The following is a 16,990-nucleotide window of genomic DNA, read 5'->3' as shown; positions in this document are numbered from 1 at the left end:
TTATTAAACATGTTGATATTATTCCATGTTTTTTCTGTTACACGGTCTAGGTTATTTCTATATGTCAAGGTGGCAACACTAAATTCAGTTGTTCTGGAGAAGCTGTCCCCATTAAGTAAACTGCTTCTAATCTGAGTCAGTGTGCACTGCCTGAAGTTCCTAGAGAAATACTGACACTTTTATTAAAGAATTCCATTAAATTACATATGCTTGCTGTTACAGTATCTTGGAATTCTTTATTTGGAAAGCAGAGTGATTGGAAAAAATGTGTAGATACTTTAAGTACTTTATAAAGACGTCACATACTGGGTAACTCATTCTCTGAGGACTCTAGTTGTTCAGTGATTTAGAATCAATACAGATAATAAATTTACTTTTGTGACAGGAACTATTTGTAATTTATTTTAGTTCAGCCCCATTGTAAAAAAATACTCTGATAAGAGTTACAAACTTAAATTAAAAAAGACTAATATGGATAATGGTTTTTGAAGAAATACACATTATGTTAAACACAACCCCACTAAAAATAATAAATTAATTTGTAAAATTGTATTGGAACACTATCCTATACACAAAATTAAATGGTCTGAAATAGATCCTGTTTAAACATTTTAAAATGGATGTAAAAGTGTATCTGCTGACTATTTTAGAGTTTGAAAATACGAAAAAATGCAGATTTATCCTTATATAAATAGCTTAAACTTTTTTCAGTCTTTATTTTTTTATTGTAACTCAAAAGAACAAACACTCATAAGACAATGAGCAATACATTCCACTAGCAACCAGAAATCGATTAGGTGTAAATACAGGCAGCAAATAAATGTAAGATTGTTTATTTGTCATTTGTGTAAAACGTATAATGTTAATCTCGATCATGTCTTAATTAGGCCAGGGTTAGCTTAACAAGGTAAATTCTATAAGTGAGATATTTGGCCTTATTTGTCAGATAATATTGATTTACAGCCGTTCATTCAGTTTCCAGTTAATATTATCAACTTTTGCCCTAATATGACATACATGAAGGCATTACACAAGGATTATATGACAATATTTGCATTTTCTCTCTAACAACTGCTTTTCCTATGCACAAATCACTCATATAAACGAATGGGTTCACTACTGCAAACTCTACACTTCCACTGACTAAAGCGATTAACTTGTCAGCAATGACACTGACAACGGAGGAAAATTCAACATGAATTTGAAATTAATCTAAAAATTCTGAGAATAACGACAATCTGATCGCCTTATTTAATAATTGGGCAAAAAACAATAAATCATTATTAAACCATGAGTACACAAATAAACCTTTGTTCTTATTCTTTGTATCTCTGTTGCTTCAAATGTTATCATACATTATCATTCATGACAACACCACCTGCTTGTGAAAGATAAGGACAATCTGATTGGGAGTTCATAAAAGACTGAGCTACCGAATTGCTCCTGAGTGCAAGTCGCATAAACCACAGTTCCTTTCCGCCGTTTTACTTTACTCTGCCCACACTGTCTATAGACATGGCCTTCGCAACCGCTATCTTAAAGAACTTCCAAATTGTATGCAAAACACACGGAACCGACACAGACTGCTCTAAAGACCGAATGGGTGGTCCTGTGGAAGCTATAACTGTCACGTGAAAAACGCGGGGTCATCATGTGATCATTCACGTCTGACACGTGATCGGTTTTGTTTCCGGGTTAGCCTCTTTCTGTTTAGGCCGGTGTGGCTTCGTCTTGTTTTGAGCCACGTGTGAACGGCCGAAGAAATAAATAAAATAAATGGCTTCGTCCTTTGAGCAGATGAGAGCAAATGTGGGCAAGCTGTTGCGAGGAATTGACAGGTAGGCGGATTATTGGTTACACACTTAATTTTAAGTGATTAAGGTTGTGACGATGAAAGCCTGAGCCGGTATATGGGTAGAACGTATGCAGTATTTTGTTAAGGCATGTACAGAATTGAAAATTGCAGTAAAGTAGTTAGGCGGTCTACTTTAAGAACTTGTGCAATTCAAGTACATTGTCTCGTTTAGGGCTCTCAGGGAGCAGGAGCCTCTCCGGGCATCATAAGCGGGAAGGCGTTTGAACCTTCAGTGGCGCGTCTTTCTACTAACACAAGCGATCACCCACACTAGGACTACAGACGTTTTGTGTCGCCGGGTGATCGACAGGTCTTTCAGATGGAAAATCGGAAAGAACAAGCGCCATATGGGCACATTATTCTGAACATAACTGCTGTGCAACCATCCCCCTTGTATTAAAAGAATTAAAGCACTGTCGATAAATTGTTTTTATTTATAATAAAAATAAATGTATATAGCGCTTTTTCTCAAATGTACATAATATATTATACTAAACATTGTAAAATATATATGCCCGTGCAAATAATACATTCAGTAACATAAAATATTATTAGAATTATTATAATATTAGAATAAAGGAAACATCAGTAATATTCTCATAAGGGTAGAAGTCCTCGGTAACAGGTCAGAAGGCATTAGCCAACCTAGGGAATTTATATAAACCGGGCATTCAGTAAAGAAAAGATTAAACAAAGAAATCAGCATCTCATTTATGTACACTTAGGAATTTAAATATTTAAAAATTGATCAGAAATGAAGTGGTATCATTAAACGGTGTTCTCATATAAGAAAATAACATCCTTTAATTCGAGAAAAAAAATTCAACAACCCAGTTTCTTGGCAATCCAAGCAGACACAACACTTTCAACCAGTTTCTGGGGACAGGACGAAAAATGGGTGTTGGATTTCCAGTTGTGAATGACAAAATGTGCAATGTGAATAGCTAAATCTGGAAACATTTCTCTTATAAGAGTGTTAATTGGGTAAAGTTATTAGGTAACAGAGAATTCGTATTAGCAATTAAGTACATCCTTAGTAATCCCCCAACCCAAAACTATACAATCTGATGTAATAAAGAGACAGGAATCCTCATAATTTTTGTTACATTTTTGTTCCAAAATATTTACAGTAGATCTCTTTTCTAAATCAAACTTAATGTGTTTGTGCATGAATAAGACAGAGCGAGGGAGACTGACAAATTTAAAGAACAAAGTTTAGAGATGATGCTTTTTTGCTGTGTATTTAGTGGATGAATGAATGTGTTTATATAACTTAGGTAAGAGTTCTTAGTTTATATAACTTAGGTTCGAGTTCTTAGTCTATGGCAAAGATAGCACCTAGGGTTGCCTCCAGGCTTTGTGTCTTTTGCTGTCTGTGACAATGAATTGGCTAGAAAATGAATGGGAGGATAGAAAGACCAAGCATTACTTGGTGCAAAAAGGAAAATTGGAAGTCCATTATCAAAAGCAATATTTAAAGTATTAACCATATAATTTTTCAACTAGAAGAATCGCATTCCACCTATACATCACTGGAGAATTAATGACATACTGATTCTAACATTAGGAAAAATTAAAATCCACATAATGAACAAAAACAAAGACTGTATAGTAATGCATTTTTTAATGTGCCACTTTTCCTATGCTCAAAGTGCTTTGCAGAGTCTCAAAATAAACAAACTAACTGGAGGTCTACAACAATGGATAGACAATGATATCTGCGTAAAACATAAATACAGGAAACACAAAGCTTTGAATAAGACAATAAACCAGAATAAAAATACTAAAAGAAGACCCTTGACAAATAACAAATTTTAGGTACAAACACAAATCATCCTGAACACCTTGACAAAAAGGGTAAAACTGACAGAAATGGTCAGAATGTCGGGGTAAGTTGAATGTCTTTCTAAACAATGATGGGTCCGGTTGCCTTTTACATGAATGAATTGAGTCAACTGATCTCATTAATTTAGAAAAGTTGTTCCAAAGTCTGGATGCAGTGAAAGTGGAGGTCTTGTCATCCATAGAGGACAGGTTAGTTTGGGGTACAATAAAATTCCCAGAAGAGTTTACTGATATTGTCTGGTACAATGTCATTTAAAGCTTCACTGGTTAGTAATATAATTTTTATATTAAGTCCTTCAAGACACTGGGAGCCAGTGATAATGGAACAGGTGGCTGGTATGTGTTCACTGTTGGACTTTTGTAGCAAAGTTTTTTATGTACTAAAGTCATGGACAAGTTTCTCAGCATCAGAAAAGGAGAGTAATGAGCAGACATGGGGTATGTTACAGAGGTGGAAGCAAGAAAGATTCTTAATGTGATTTATGTGGGTAGAATAAAAAAAGAGAAGAATCAAAAATTACACCAAGATTCCTTGCAGAACTAAAAGGTCTGATCATGTCACCACCAACAGTGATTGAAAAGGAGCTGATGTACTTAATAATGATACATTTTATTTATATAGCGCCTTTACCATGCTCAGGCTGAGATTTAGTGCCAGTTAGCATTACGTTCTCTTTTAACACTGAAATAGATCTAAGCATCATTCACATAAAAATGATAACCTAGTTCAAAGTTACGAATTATATTACCAAGGGGAAATGTATAGATACTGAACAACAGTAGGGCGGAGATAGAGCGTTGTGGAACTCCTTGTGTAATATGGACTGTGTTAGGCCTGTTTTTGCCAATTCTTGCTTATCAGTCAGAAAGGAACTACACCACTGGAGAGCATTCTAGAGACACCCAGAATGTTCTTCATTCTGGACAGTAGAATATCATGTTTGACAGCATTAAATGCAGCACTAAAGTCTAACCGGATTAATGTGCTGATTTGCCCAACATCTGCTGCCATAAGCAAATCATTAGTTACTCGAAGCCGAACAGCTTCTCCTGTGTACTGTGCTCTGAAATCGGGCTGAAAGGGTTCCATCAGCTTACTACTACTATGGGAGGCCACATCACAGTGACAACTTTGTGTGGCAGTCATTTTAATGTTTTTCCGAATTAATTGAACATGTTGGTCCATTGCTAACCTTTTGGCTGTTTCATTATCATAAAGTGATTATTTCATATTAAACCTCTCAATGTTGTAGCTCTGTAGCTGGCTACATAATCGGGCATTTCATAGGAATGACTTGGTGATCTGTAAAGTATGTGTTTTAGTGAAACCTTTAAGTGAAAAATAAGTAATAAAGAGGGCGGCACGGTGGCGCAGTGGTAGCGCTGCTGCCTCGCAGTTAGGAGACCCGGGTTCGCTTCCCGGGTCCTCCCTGCGTGGAGTTTGCATGTTCTCCCCGTGTCTGCGTGGGTTTCCTCCCACATTCCAAAGACATGCAGGTTAGGTGGATTGGCGATTCTAAATTGGCCCTAGTGTGTGCTTGGTGTGTGGGTGTGTTTGTGTGTGTCCTGCGGTGGGTTGGCACCCTGCCCAGGATTGGTTCCTGCCTTGTGCCCTGTGTTGGCTGGGATTGGCTCCAGCAGACCCCCGTGACCCTGTATTCGGATTCAGCGGGTTAGAAAATGGATGGATGGATGGAAGTAATAAAGACAATTTTTTGACTAAAATATAGGCATCTTCTATCATCCTTAGTACACTATTAAAAGTACATTTGTGAGTTAATTAACCTGTGTGTCTTCCAGTTAATAGATGTTTTAGAAATTAAGTAGTTGATATTGCTTGATTGGGACTTACTGTTATGGATCATGTTCCACTCAAGTGCTTTCTTCATTTCTATTAGAATTAGGGTAGTGTTTAAATATTTAAAATATACTCTAGAAACAGGGAATGTAAAAACAACATTTTCTGTAACTCAAACACTTCAGAACTGATGGTGCCATAATAGGTAATTGTTTGTACTCTATAAATGAAAACAATATCATTAATAATTTTGTCACTTGTTTGGAAACCTAAGCCCCTCCACACTACTTGGCTTTTCTGGGAAATGCTGAAGGGTGGCAGTAATTGCAGCACATTCAGTTCAGTTATTGAGATATCCTGCCCATGTTGTTCCCTCAAAGTGTCATCTTCCTCACTTTAGGTATAACCCAGAGAATCTAGCAACGTTGGAACGCTATGTGGAGACGCAAGCCCGGGAAAATGCTTATGATCTAGAAGCCAACCTGGCAGTACTCAAACTGTAAGTCTGCACCTTATATCACCAAGGCCAGTACCATATGCTTTGCTTTCTGAATTTTTTTTTTTTTTTTTGCCTCATTCCACAGGTACCAGTTTAATCCAGCATACTTTCAAACCACTGTGACTGCCCAAATTCTACTTAAGGCACTGACAAACCTCCCTCACACAGACTTCACACTGTGTAAATGTATGATTGACCAAACCCATGTATCCTACAAGGTTTAAAAAAGAAATGGGACAAGGAATTTTCTGGTTGTGAATTTGCAAAGTTTTCAGATTGAGACATGCATTCTTATAATACCAAGTGAGGATAGGTTCCTTATGGGGAAGCAGGTGGGTGGGAAACTATCATTGTGTTGTATTCCTAACTCTCTTTGCAGCAGGAGGAAGGACCAATTGGACAGATCCTTTATTTGGGGAATCTACTAGAAACGTGTCACTTTCAAGCATTTTGGGTAAGTTCTCTGAGGCATCCTGCCTCTCTTCCTGCCTTATGATCTTATATTGAGATTTCAAAGTGAAAGTGCTAATCTGATTTTTGTCGCCCCTTTACTGGAGCCTATTAGTATGTATATTTTCATTTGTGTGATATTATTCTTCCATCACCTCTAATGTTTTACAGCAAAATCTTGAGGAAAACCGAGAGCTGATTGAAGGCATTACTGGATTTGAGGATTCTGTGAGAAAATGTAAGTGGTGAATCGAGTAACCATTGTGACTCATAGATTGACTGACAAGCTTTTCCTTAAGTTATTTATGTATTCATTAAATTCTCAGGAAAGTATGGGCTGTTTGTTTGTTTTGTCCACTTTTGTAGCTCTGTGGTGTTGTGGTTTTTGTGATATGTATAACACTGCTTGCACTGATAGTCTGCTTTGTTTGTTTGTTTTGACACTGTACCATTATTCACTAGAAATGCATTTTTTTAAATTTTGAATTGTTTTTACATGCATGCTAACAAAGTTGAAATTGACACAATGAAACAATGACAAAGCAAGTGTGAAATGGAGATGTTTATAGGCCAGGAGCCTGAAAAGTCATTGCCTGCAGTTGTGAACGCTGGATGCTTTTTTCCAACCAGTTTCCTAATTAGTAGGCAACATTTTGATACTAAAGAAACATTTAATTTATTATTGCATTGTCAGGGAAATTATTAATAAATATACAGGTATTTTTGTATTAACCTTTAAAAGCTTCTTATTGCAGTTGCTGCTTTTAGGCTATTGGCTCTTAATGTGATTTTTTTATGTTTGGTTGCTTTTGCTTATTTGCAGTTCTGGGTTTTTTTTTTCTCAACCAACCACCCCCACTACACCCTCTCTAATAATTAGCACTAGAATTACGAAAGCCTATAAAAAATTCATAAGCCCTCCCTTCGCTCCCATCCTGCAGCGTCTTTTGTCTAGTAAATGTGTCGATCAAGGCAAGCAGCCTGCTATAAGACAACCACTGCCGTAGAAAGGGCAAGAAGTTCTCACAGTTCAAGCCTTGATTATCTGGGAGTGAGCTACCTAGAGTTGTATAGGGTAAAGAATTTCATGTGTGTTCCGTGTCTACAACAATCTGTGTAAGCACATTGTTAAAACAGAAATGTTTTTCATGTTTTAGTAATAAATGACAAATTCATTATTCAGTGTGAGCAGGTACATGTGGGTGGCCGATTTGCTGTGTGCTACAACATGCCTGACCTGGCGGCAATCAACGCACACGTACTGTACAAGACATGAACATACCAAAAAGGCATAACACACCAGTGTTTGTGTGTCAGCTTTTATCCCTCCAGATCAGAGAATTTCCAGTTTCATTGTCTCAAAACACCACTCACATCTATAATTATTCCTAGTTTCAGATAAAAACTTAACAGCGTCAGATCTGTTGTGGGGTGGTTTGGGGCGGTTGTATTGTGATCATGACTGAGAGTGTATATTAAAAAAGAAAAAAAAAAGCTAACTTTTACAAGTACAATAAATTTATACTGGCTGTTACAGAAACAAATCAAATGTATGTTTTTATTGTATAATATTAACAATAAGTGCAACTCACTTCTCAAAACAATACATTTATGAGGGAGCTGGTTTTTGAACTAGCGACGACTGGATTATAAATCTGCAGTTCTTACTGTTGCACCACGGAAGCTGTCGTATTGTCTTTGTACCTTTTTGTGAAAGTGTTCATTTGATTTGGACATTAGCCTTCACACATTATACAGTTCATGTGTACACTTTATTACTAAAATATGAAAAACATTTCTGCTTTAATGATGTGTTTACATAGATTGTTGTAGACATGAAACACAACTCTAGGTAGCTCACTCCCAGACTGGGAGATCTTCTTGCCCTTTCTGTGGTGGTGAGGGGGATGGTATAGCAGGCTGCTTGTCTTGATCGACACATTTACAAGACAGAGACGCTGCCAGAGAGGAGTGAAGGGATTCAAGGTGGACCGGGTTTACAAGTTTTTTCGTAGGCTTTGGTAATTCTAGTGTTAATCGGATCCAAAATCACTTTTTTCCTTGACAAATGACTAGGTAGTGTAAATTAGTTAAACAGTTAAAGTGATGCAATGCCTCATTCAAAGTAAGTTCCTCTCAGATATGAAATATAAGAAACTGTAATTTGCTGAAGCACTTCTTAACTCCTTTCAAGATGGATTGTTTTTGCTGTGAGATACGGAGTAAGAAATACAGCTCGAGTGAAAAATGACAGTTCTTTGCACATTTGCATGGAGCCACTGTAAATTTCTTTAGGTACTGCTGGAAAAAACACCTCTGTGTAGTAATCCTGCAAACAAATACCAATACATTTTGTAAAATTTGAAGCTAATTGCAAAGGTGTGTTCACTGTTTTACTTGTTAAGGAAGTCATTCATTCATTTATTAAATAATTTATGTGGACAACCAAATTGAAAATCGCACAAAAAGCTGAGACTGATTGTGTCTGACCAAAAAATAAAGTAATTTTAATAGGCACAAGGTCTCGACAAGTGATCAGAAGCTTATATCAAATTGCAAATATATTGATAACTAAACAAATTTGTGAGTTTTATTATATTTCCGTACAGTGATACAAAAGTGAAAGAACATGACAAATGTTTGGTAACTTCTTTGCTATTCCTGAAAGTTGGGTATTTCTTGATTCATATAAACTCCTCTGAGAGTTATATGTATACAGTAACTCTAGCTTCAACACTATTAATATTTCATTAATATACTCAGAGCTTATTTAGTCTTTGCATTTTTAAACAGCCCTTGAGACAGACCTTCATGTTGTGGGTGTTTTAGGAGTGAATCCTCTTCTTGCATTTTCAATGTGGGAGTTAATATGTCTGTGAAAAATAAGCATTTGTGATAAATATTTATATTTTTTCAAAATACATTTCAAAAATAAGCTAGACAGTCAAATATAAAAGTTTTCTCTTAGCATTTGATCATTGATATTTTACTCTTTCCATCTGTATGCAGTTTTAGTATGTCACATACACTTGTTACACCTGTCGTCTTGTTTATAGTACCATCACCCACTTTTCCCAACTTGCTGATGTCTGTATGCATTGTGGTCATCCCACATTTTTTCCAGTGTGACATTGCTATGGCATTTGTTTTTTGAGGTTAGAAGTATTAAAGTCTATTTGTCTCCTGCAAAGTAATTAGTTGCCATTATCTCAGTTCACATACTCCTTTTGTTTGTGACAGTCCAATTTTCCACAACTGTTATTGCATGCCCTCACCATTTTTGAATTGGCACTCATGTTTCTTTTTGTTTTTTTCCTGGAATTGTTCTATGATTCCTTTCTTAAGACTAATAATGCTTTATTTGGCCTGCAATTATAATAAGCTTGATTTTTTTTTTTTTTTTTCTCCCCCATTGTATGGTTTTGTTTTTAAAAAGTATTTTTAAAATAGTCTATCACCTTGTATTTTGTAAGAAACCCGGTTGTGTGTTTGAAGTTTATTTAATTACTCATGTATTATTGCATCCATTCTTTTACATGTTATTATTTACAAAGAAAAAAAGCTATATTTTTGTATCTAGGCGTTTTCAAATGTGTGCCCCTTTTAATTTTCTGATCAATTACACTCCTTAAAAACTAGATTAAGTGGATATGATCCTGTGCGTGCGACATATATCTGATATTGCTGAAGTGTATATAAATGGTTAAGAAAACTTATCAAGGAAACGTGTCTTGTAGTTGTTGAACTGTTTTTTTTGTGTAGAGCCCTTGCATGTATGCACACATATGAGATGTCCCTTGTGTTCCATGACTAATAGTGTCTACCATTTCTTTTTTTCTCACTAATTGAATTATAACTTAGCTGCTTTATAATTGTATTTTTTTTTTTTTTTTGGTATTAATATGCAGTCATCTGTCATGTGGTTGGCATCACTTACCAAAACATTGAGAAGATGCTGTTGGCAGAAATGTTGGGGGATCTCACAGGTATGCTATTTTGTGGTGTTTAAAATTCATTAATATTATTATTTGCAGGCTGCAGTAGCTGAAGTTGATTTCTGCATTTTGACAGTGTTTAATATTAACTGTGTGGCTTTATGCTAAATACTAATGGGCAAAAATCACAATAAATAGTTATATCCAGAATTTGAACATATATTCACAGGGCATCTGTGGATTATCGGCCTCACACTCAGTTCACTCCGTTTTTATATACATTTGCATACCTGTCCATTATACAGGGTTGCCCACAAAAAAGTGGCCCGCCTCCACCGAGATGACTCCTGTCTCGTCTGCCACCAGATGCAGTTTCGCCTGCCTTGTTTCCTTGCTGTCTGATCCCTGGAAACCACTTTTGTGGTGGCAGTGTACTGAAGTGGTCATTACATACTAGCACAGCCAAAATTAACAACATACAGTGTTCATTGTAACTTGCCATACTTCACGCATATCTGTGTCTACTATTTGGGAGTATTTTCCTGACAAAAGGATTATTAGCAAGGGTTTAAGGCCACCACGATCGCCTTACTTAACAATATGCGAATGAATGTTGGGTCATTACAAAGGGCTGCATGTATGAGACAAATCCGTGGACTGTAAATAAATTGAAGCTGAACATTGAAAATGCCATACCCATCAAACCAATGACGTTGCGAAGAGTGTACATGAACATGCTGAAACGGGCACAGAGATGTATTGACGTACAAGGAGATCTCTTTCCGCATCATCTGTAAATGTGAGTGCCAAATTTGGTCATTTTTCTCTTCACCACGTAATGCAGTCATCTCCGTGGAGGAGGGCCACTTTTTCCTGGGCGACCCTGTACAATGTCAAAGCACTGACAAGATATAATAGTTAAAACAATAATGCATTCAAATACGTGACCAAAAAATAAAGTTGTTTTAATAGGCATGAGGTCTCCACAAGTAGATCAGAAGAACTGCATTGTGCCTTGGCACAGATTGTACAAATACCGAGTGTGAAACTGTTTTTGATAGTATGGGACACATTATACTATTGGAAGTGAAGTGCTTGTGTTAGGGACTTATTTCTTTTTTTTAGTGTTTTATCTATTTTTTTTTTTTTTTTTTACTATTCATTTAAAAATGATAATATCAGAACTGAAGGCTGCCGATGTCTGTATTTTGGCAAAAATGTGTGTCAAGGCTGTACCATGTATTCTTATTATTTTTACTGTTAGCCATCATATAGGCAATGACTTATGTGTAATACCACCGTTTACAATTTGATTAGTTGTTGTCAGATGTTGGCATATTATTTCAAGCAGTAATTGGCAACGTCATAAAAGCAGTATTTATGTTCTGTTTCTTTGTTGTCCTTGGTTACCAAAGAAGGAGAGACAGGTGGAGTTCCAGAGTTAAAATATTAATGGACTGACAAAGTGGGGATTGCCGTTGAATCAGTTTTTTTTTTTTTGCCTGTATAATTATCCTCACACTTGCAATGCCTTTATGCTCCACCTTGTATTGAATAGTGTACTTTAAGATTATGAACAGCTGAATTAATGTTTCCTTTACACTGCTTTTCTGGATAGTCTGTCTCCAAATATTAATATAAATACGACAACATTGTAAGTAACATTCTTGTCTGATTACTTGCATTGATTAACTTCAGTGTCCTGGCAGGCAGTCTTGGAATGAGCACATTTCCTTTTTGGCACTTGATTAATTGTGTGTATTATTAATGGCCAAATAAAATAAAGGAGTAAAAAGTGTGCACCACCTAAACCTTGACTGAATGAAGTTTAGTTGCCAATAAGCTTGAAGGAAACATCCCCTTAGTGTAGAAGAGGAATGTGAAATGAGCTTGGTGGGAAATTAATTTAATCTCCACTCACATACATTGTGTGTTGCCAGCCTCATACAGAGGAGAAAAAAAATATATATATATATATTTTTTTCCTCATGGGCAAACATAACTAAATGAAAATGTGTACTGCTATTACTGAGTCTTCCTACAGTATGTCTTTGTGTATTGATTACTTTAAATTTAAAATGTGTGTAATGTTTTATATTTCATTTTTAATATTTTATTTATTTAAGATTAATTTATTTTGCATAAAAAGCTGAAAATATTTTACAATGCAATATAAATGGTTAGAGACCCACCTACAGTATCTCCTTAAGGAGACAAACTTACTACATGGTAATTGTGTGTTTTGTTCCTTTTACTTTTGAATATAAATTAGTTTCCTGAAATGTATGTAGGCAAGGGGTGTCGGACGCAGTGGCCACAAGCCTGATTCAAACCATGGTTATTTTTAAACCAGCCTGCTTCATCAATATTCAAAACATTTTACGTGCCACCTGCAATTACAGTTTTCTGAAAAAATACTTTTTATCTTTCATTTCATATATAGCTTGCATCCTTATACAGTTAGGTTCAGATTAGATTAATACTTGCCATCCATTTAAATACATCTATAGTATTTGCTTGTGTTTATTTTTGTACCATAGTGCACTGCAGCAACTAACCTGTAGTTAGAATTGAATATAGCTACTCGGAATGACCCAACAAGAAAAAAGTTGACATGCCACCCTTCCATAAAGAAATTTTGTGTTTTAGGAAGATGCCAAAGATATGACCATCACATGAAGGGAATCTTAGGTCAACTTCACAGGCTGTTACTGTTGCTCTGCTCACTTTGTAAAGCCACATGTGTTTGAGCTGTCCAACCTTGTGCAGCTTACCTGACCGCTGGCACCATGCTGCACAATTCTTTTGTTTTTTCTGCTAACTTGATTATTATATGTGAATTAGAAATGCTTTCACTTTTCAACTTGTGTTTAATGTGATCACTATCCATTTTGGACCATCTCCAAAAAAGGATTTGTATGCTCCTTGACCAGCACATTTACACCTGGTTGTGGTCAAGTGCCATCCAGATGTGATATGTTAATGCAGGTTTAAAATGGATGTATTTTCTTTTAGCTACAAATGCTTTCATGTGTCAACAGTAAAAATCTCACTCTACTTTATGCACAGACATTGTTTTTTCATTTAATGCTGATTTCATCCACATTGACACTGGTAACTTTCCTAACCCACTGCATTGTCCAAGAAAGTAAACGTTTCTACAGAGGTAAGACAGTTTCAAGAGAGGTGCACAGTAGAATATACGACTGTGATGAGCAGAGGGGTACCTCTTGTTTGTAAATAAAATGTGGAGGTAGTAGTTTATGTTCCATCTTGTGTGAGGTAAATAAAGTGCTATGTTTTGGCCCTCAAAAATATTAAGTGTGACACTCCTGATGTTGGGTGAATGAGATTTAGTGCTGCATGAAAATTTTTAGTTTTTGGAAGCATAGGTTGTAAGGTATACATCTGATGTAAACCATTTATTTTATTATTAAAACTATTCCTTTTTACACCCATCTTTACTTTGTTCAGGTAAACTGCACATAACGTCTTGTTCCAGTTAGTTGCAACTTTTTATTTTAAAGTGTGTGTTTTTTGTTTTTTTTTTTTTTTTAACTCCATTGTAATGGAATTGCAGTATAAAAGTCAAGTAGCTAGAGTAAGTGTTGCCTCAGTACACTTAATATTGTGTTATAAACCAACTAAAGAAGTTATACTAACAGGAAGGAAAACTGGGGGAAATGAGAGGCCTTGAGTCTTATGATGGGTATTAATATGACTGGCTTTTAACAAGTATCTTATTATCTTTCAGACTCACAGCTCAGGGCTTGGATGAGCAAATATGGCTGGACAGAGAGTGAACCTGGACAGATTTTTATCTACAATCAAGAAGAGAACATCAAGCCCAAAAATATTGTGGAGAAGATTGATTTTGAAAGTGAGTTGCACAGACGGTTATTATGAAACAGTTTTCACCTACTCAGTCTAGGCAGTATAAGGTAGAGATTTCAGTGAAGGGCAGCAGAACAGATGATCCTGAAGGAGACGGGGGCATCAGTTGTTCTTAGAACAGTATTGGCGTGTGTTTGTCAGCGCTAGTTCTGACATTATTTTTCCTCTACATTTCAGTTCATTCTATGTATCAAACTATCCCCAGACAAACTAAGGCCATTGCACATATTGTCAGCTTTATGTAATTCATATGTTTTCCAATCCCACTTCTTTTAACACAGAATTATGTCATTCTTGGGAGAAAGGCAAAAAAAACAAAACTAAATGAAGTACCATTGAATGTATGTCACACACTTGTAATGGGGCAGTTTAGAGTCACCATTCACAATACCAAGCATGGATTTTTGAGAAAAATAGAAATTCTGATTTAAAATCCTTATACACAGTGGAAAAAATGTACAGTATCCTCACATTAGGAATTTGCCACTGTACTCTCAAAATTGGGCAGCTTTGCTTACCTAATGTACAGTTTTTCTTGTTGCAAATGCATGACACATTTTGACATTAATAAGTAAAGTAAATGGTAGTGTGTATTAAGTGTAGTCTTCATATCTTTATTCATAGAGGTTTTCTAGGGTATCGTTAGATGATACATGGCAGAATCGCATCACGTTTACAATATCAATCATTTTTCATTTTGGGAATGAAACGTGTGCTTTAGTCAGAGAGTGTGTATCCGAAACAGTCTTTATTTTTAGTGTTTAACCAGGCTGGTGTCTAAATTTGTTGTCTTTTTTATATATTTTTTTTTTCACCTTCTGTTTTAGGTGTTTCGAGTATTATGGCCACATCCCAATGATGAAGCACCTTTCAAAAATGTATTTTCTGTTCCTCCTTTTCACAGTAAAATAATTTATCCAAATGCATTTGTGTCCTTTTATTAACACATGGAAATTCAATTAAGAATTATTTCCCTATAGTGCCCCATGCCAAAGGTGGTGAGCATTGCAAACCAGAGTTATTTGCGTGAGTAGCTTTTCGCTTTCTTGAGCTTTTAAAAGTGTTTATATACCTGGAACTAGTCACGTTATACTGTGCAAGCTAAATTGTTCTTCCCAATGTACTAAGAAATCAAAGGAGTATGTATACATAAAGTCATTGATGTACGACAGCACATGGAATGTAAAAAGCTAGTATTTTCAAATGGAACAGTTGCATCTAAATTCTTAAGCACACACAGGATATACACTGTGTGCACAATTATTAGGCAAGTTGTATTTTTGAGGATTAATTTTAATATGGAACAAACACAGTGCTATCAGTCAATCCAAAATGTTAATAAACCTGAAACCTGAATGTTTCACAACGGAAATGTGAGTGTGAACATCATCAGGGGAATACATATGTGCGCACAATTATTAGGCAACTATTAGTGTGCAGATTTATTATGCAACTAAAGGAAAAATGAAAATTTTCCCATCTCACTTGTTTATTTTCATCTGTTATAGTGAGAATAATAAACAAACACCTCAGAATTTACAAATAAACATCTCTGACATTTCAAAAAAAATCAATCAATCAATCAATGACCAATATAGCCACCCTTCTTTCCAATAACAGTCATAAGCCTTTCCATTCATGGAGTCTGTCAGTTTCTTGATCTGTTGACGATCAGCTTTTTGTGGAGCAGTGACTACAGCCTCCCAGACACTCTTCAGAGAGGTGTATTGTTTTTCTCCCCCGTAAATCTAGCGTTTAAGAAGTGCCCACAAGTTCTCGATAGGGTTTAGGTCAGATGAGGAAGGTGGGCCATGTCATTATTCCTTCATCTTTAAGGCCTTTACTAGCTGGCCACGCAGTGGAGAACTTCGATGCAAGTGATGGAGCATTGGCCTGCATAAAAATCATGGTCTTTTCCTGTATCACTGTTTGAAGAAAGTGTCTTGAAAAACTGGCAGTAGGTTTGGGAGTTGATTTTGAGTTCATCTTCAATGCAAAAGGTCCAACTAGCTCATCTTTAAAAATACCAGCTCATACCAGTACCCCACCTCCACGTTGGAGTGGAGCTCTGTGCCCATTACTGATCCACAGGTCCATCCATCTGGTCCATCAAGAGTCACTCTCATCTCATCGGTCCATAAAACCTTTGAAAAAATCTGTCTTCAGATATTTCTTGGCCCAGTTTTGACGTTTCAACTTATGTTTCTTGTTCAGTGGTGGTTGGGTTTCAGCCCTCCTTACCTTGGCCATGTCTTTGAGCACTGAACACCTTGTACTTCTGGGCACTCCAGGTAGGTTGCAGCTCTGGAATATGAAAGTACTGGAGGATAATGGGTTCCTGGTAGCTTCACGTTTGATTCTTCTCAAATCTTTGGCAGCTAATTTGCGTCTTTTGTTCTCAACACGTTTCTTGCGACCCTGTTGACTATTTGCAACAAAATGTTTGATGGTTCTGTGATCACACACCAATATCTTAGCAATTCCAAAAGTGCTGCATCCCTCTGAAAGACTTTTTACAATTTTTGACTTTTCAGAGTCAGTTAAATCTCTTTTTTGGCCCATTTTGCCTGAGGAAACCTAGCTGCCTAATAATTCTGCACACCTTGATATAGGGTGTTGATCTCCTTAGGCCACACCCTCCCTCATTACACAAATACACATCACCTGACGTGCTTAAATCCAATAAGCATTCAAGTTAATACAGCTTGGAGTTG

General features: G+C 36.2%; 1 protein-coding gene across 1 annotated transcript; it reads left to right on the top strand.

The window, feature by feature from the left end:
• Nucleotides 1-1,683: 1,683 nt before the first annotated feature.
• On the top strand, nt 1,684-15,202 carry eif3k (eukaryotic translation initiation factor 3, subunit K). The gene is made up of 8 exons (XM_039772149.1): nt 1,684-1,838; nt 5,899-5,997; nt 6,083-6,203; nt 6,377-6,451; nt 6,619-6,685; nt 10,356-10,433; nt 14,137-14,262; nt 15,104-15,202. Exons 1-8 carry the CDS (start codon nt 1,777-1,779, stop codon nt 15,133-15,135), a joined length of 660 nt encoding a protein of 219 aa, XP_039628083.1. The 5' UTR covers nt 1,684-1,776; the 3' UTR covers nt 15,136-15,202.
• Nucleotides 15,203-16,990: the final 1,788 nt, after the last annotated feature.

Source organism: Polypterus senegalus, chromosome 12, assembly GCF_016835505.1.
Source record: "Polypterus senegalus isolate Bchr_013 chromosome 12, ASM1683550v1, whole genome shotgun sequence".
Lineage (NCBI taxonomy): Eukaryota > Metazoa > Chordata > Cladistia > Polypteriformes > Polypteridae > Polypterus > Polypterus senegalus.
The sequence above is the reverse complement of the archived record's forward strand: the minus strand, read 5'-3'. Positions and strand labels throughout refer to the sequence as shown.

What these genes read in the sequence shown, in the direction of transcription:
- eif3k (XM_039772149.1), top strand. Translation starts at nt 1,777, where the DNA reads ATGGCTTCGTCCTTTGAGCAGATGAGAGCAAATGTGGGCAAGCTGTTG. An exon ending in CTGTTGCGAGGAATTGACAG is followed by an intron (nt 1,839 to 5,898) that starts GTAGGCGGATTA and finishes TCCTCACTTTAG; the next exon opens with GTATAACCCAGAGAATCTAG. An exon ending in AATGTTGGGGGATCTCACAG is followed by an intron (nt 10,434 to 14,136) that starts GTATGCTATTTT and finishes ATTATCTTTCAG; the next exon opens with ACTCACAGCTCAGGGCTTGG.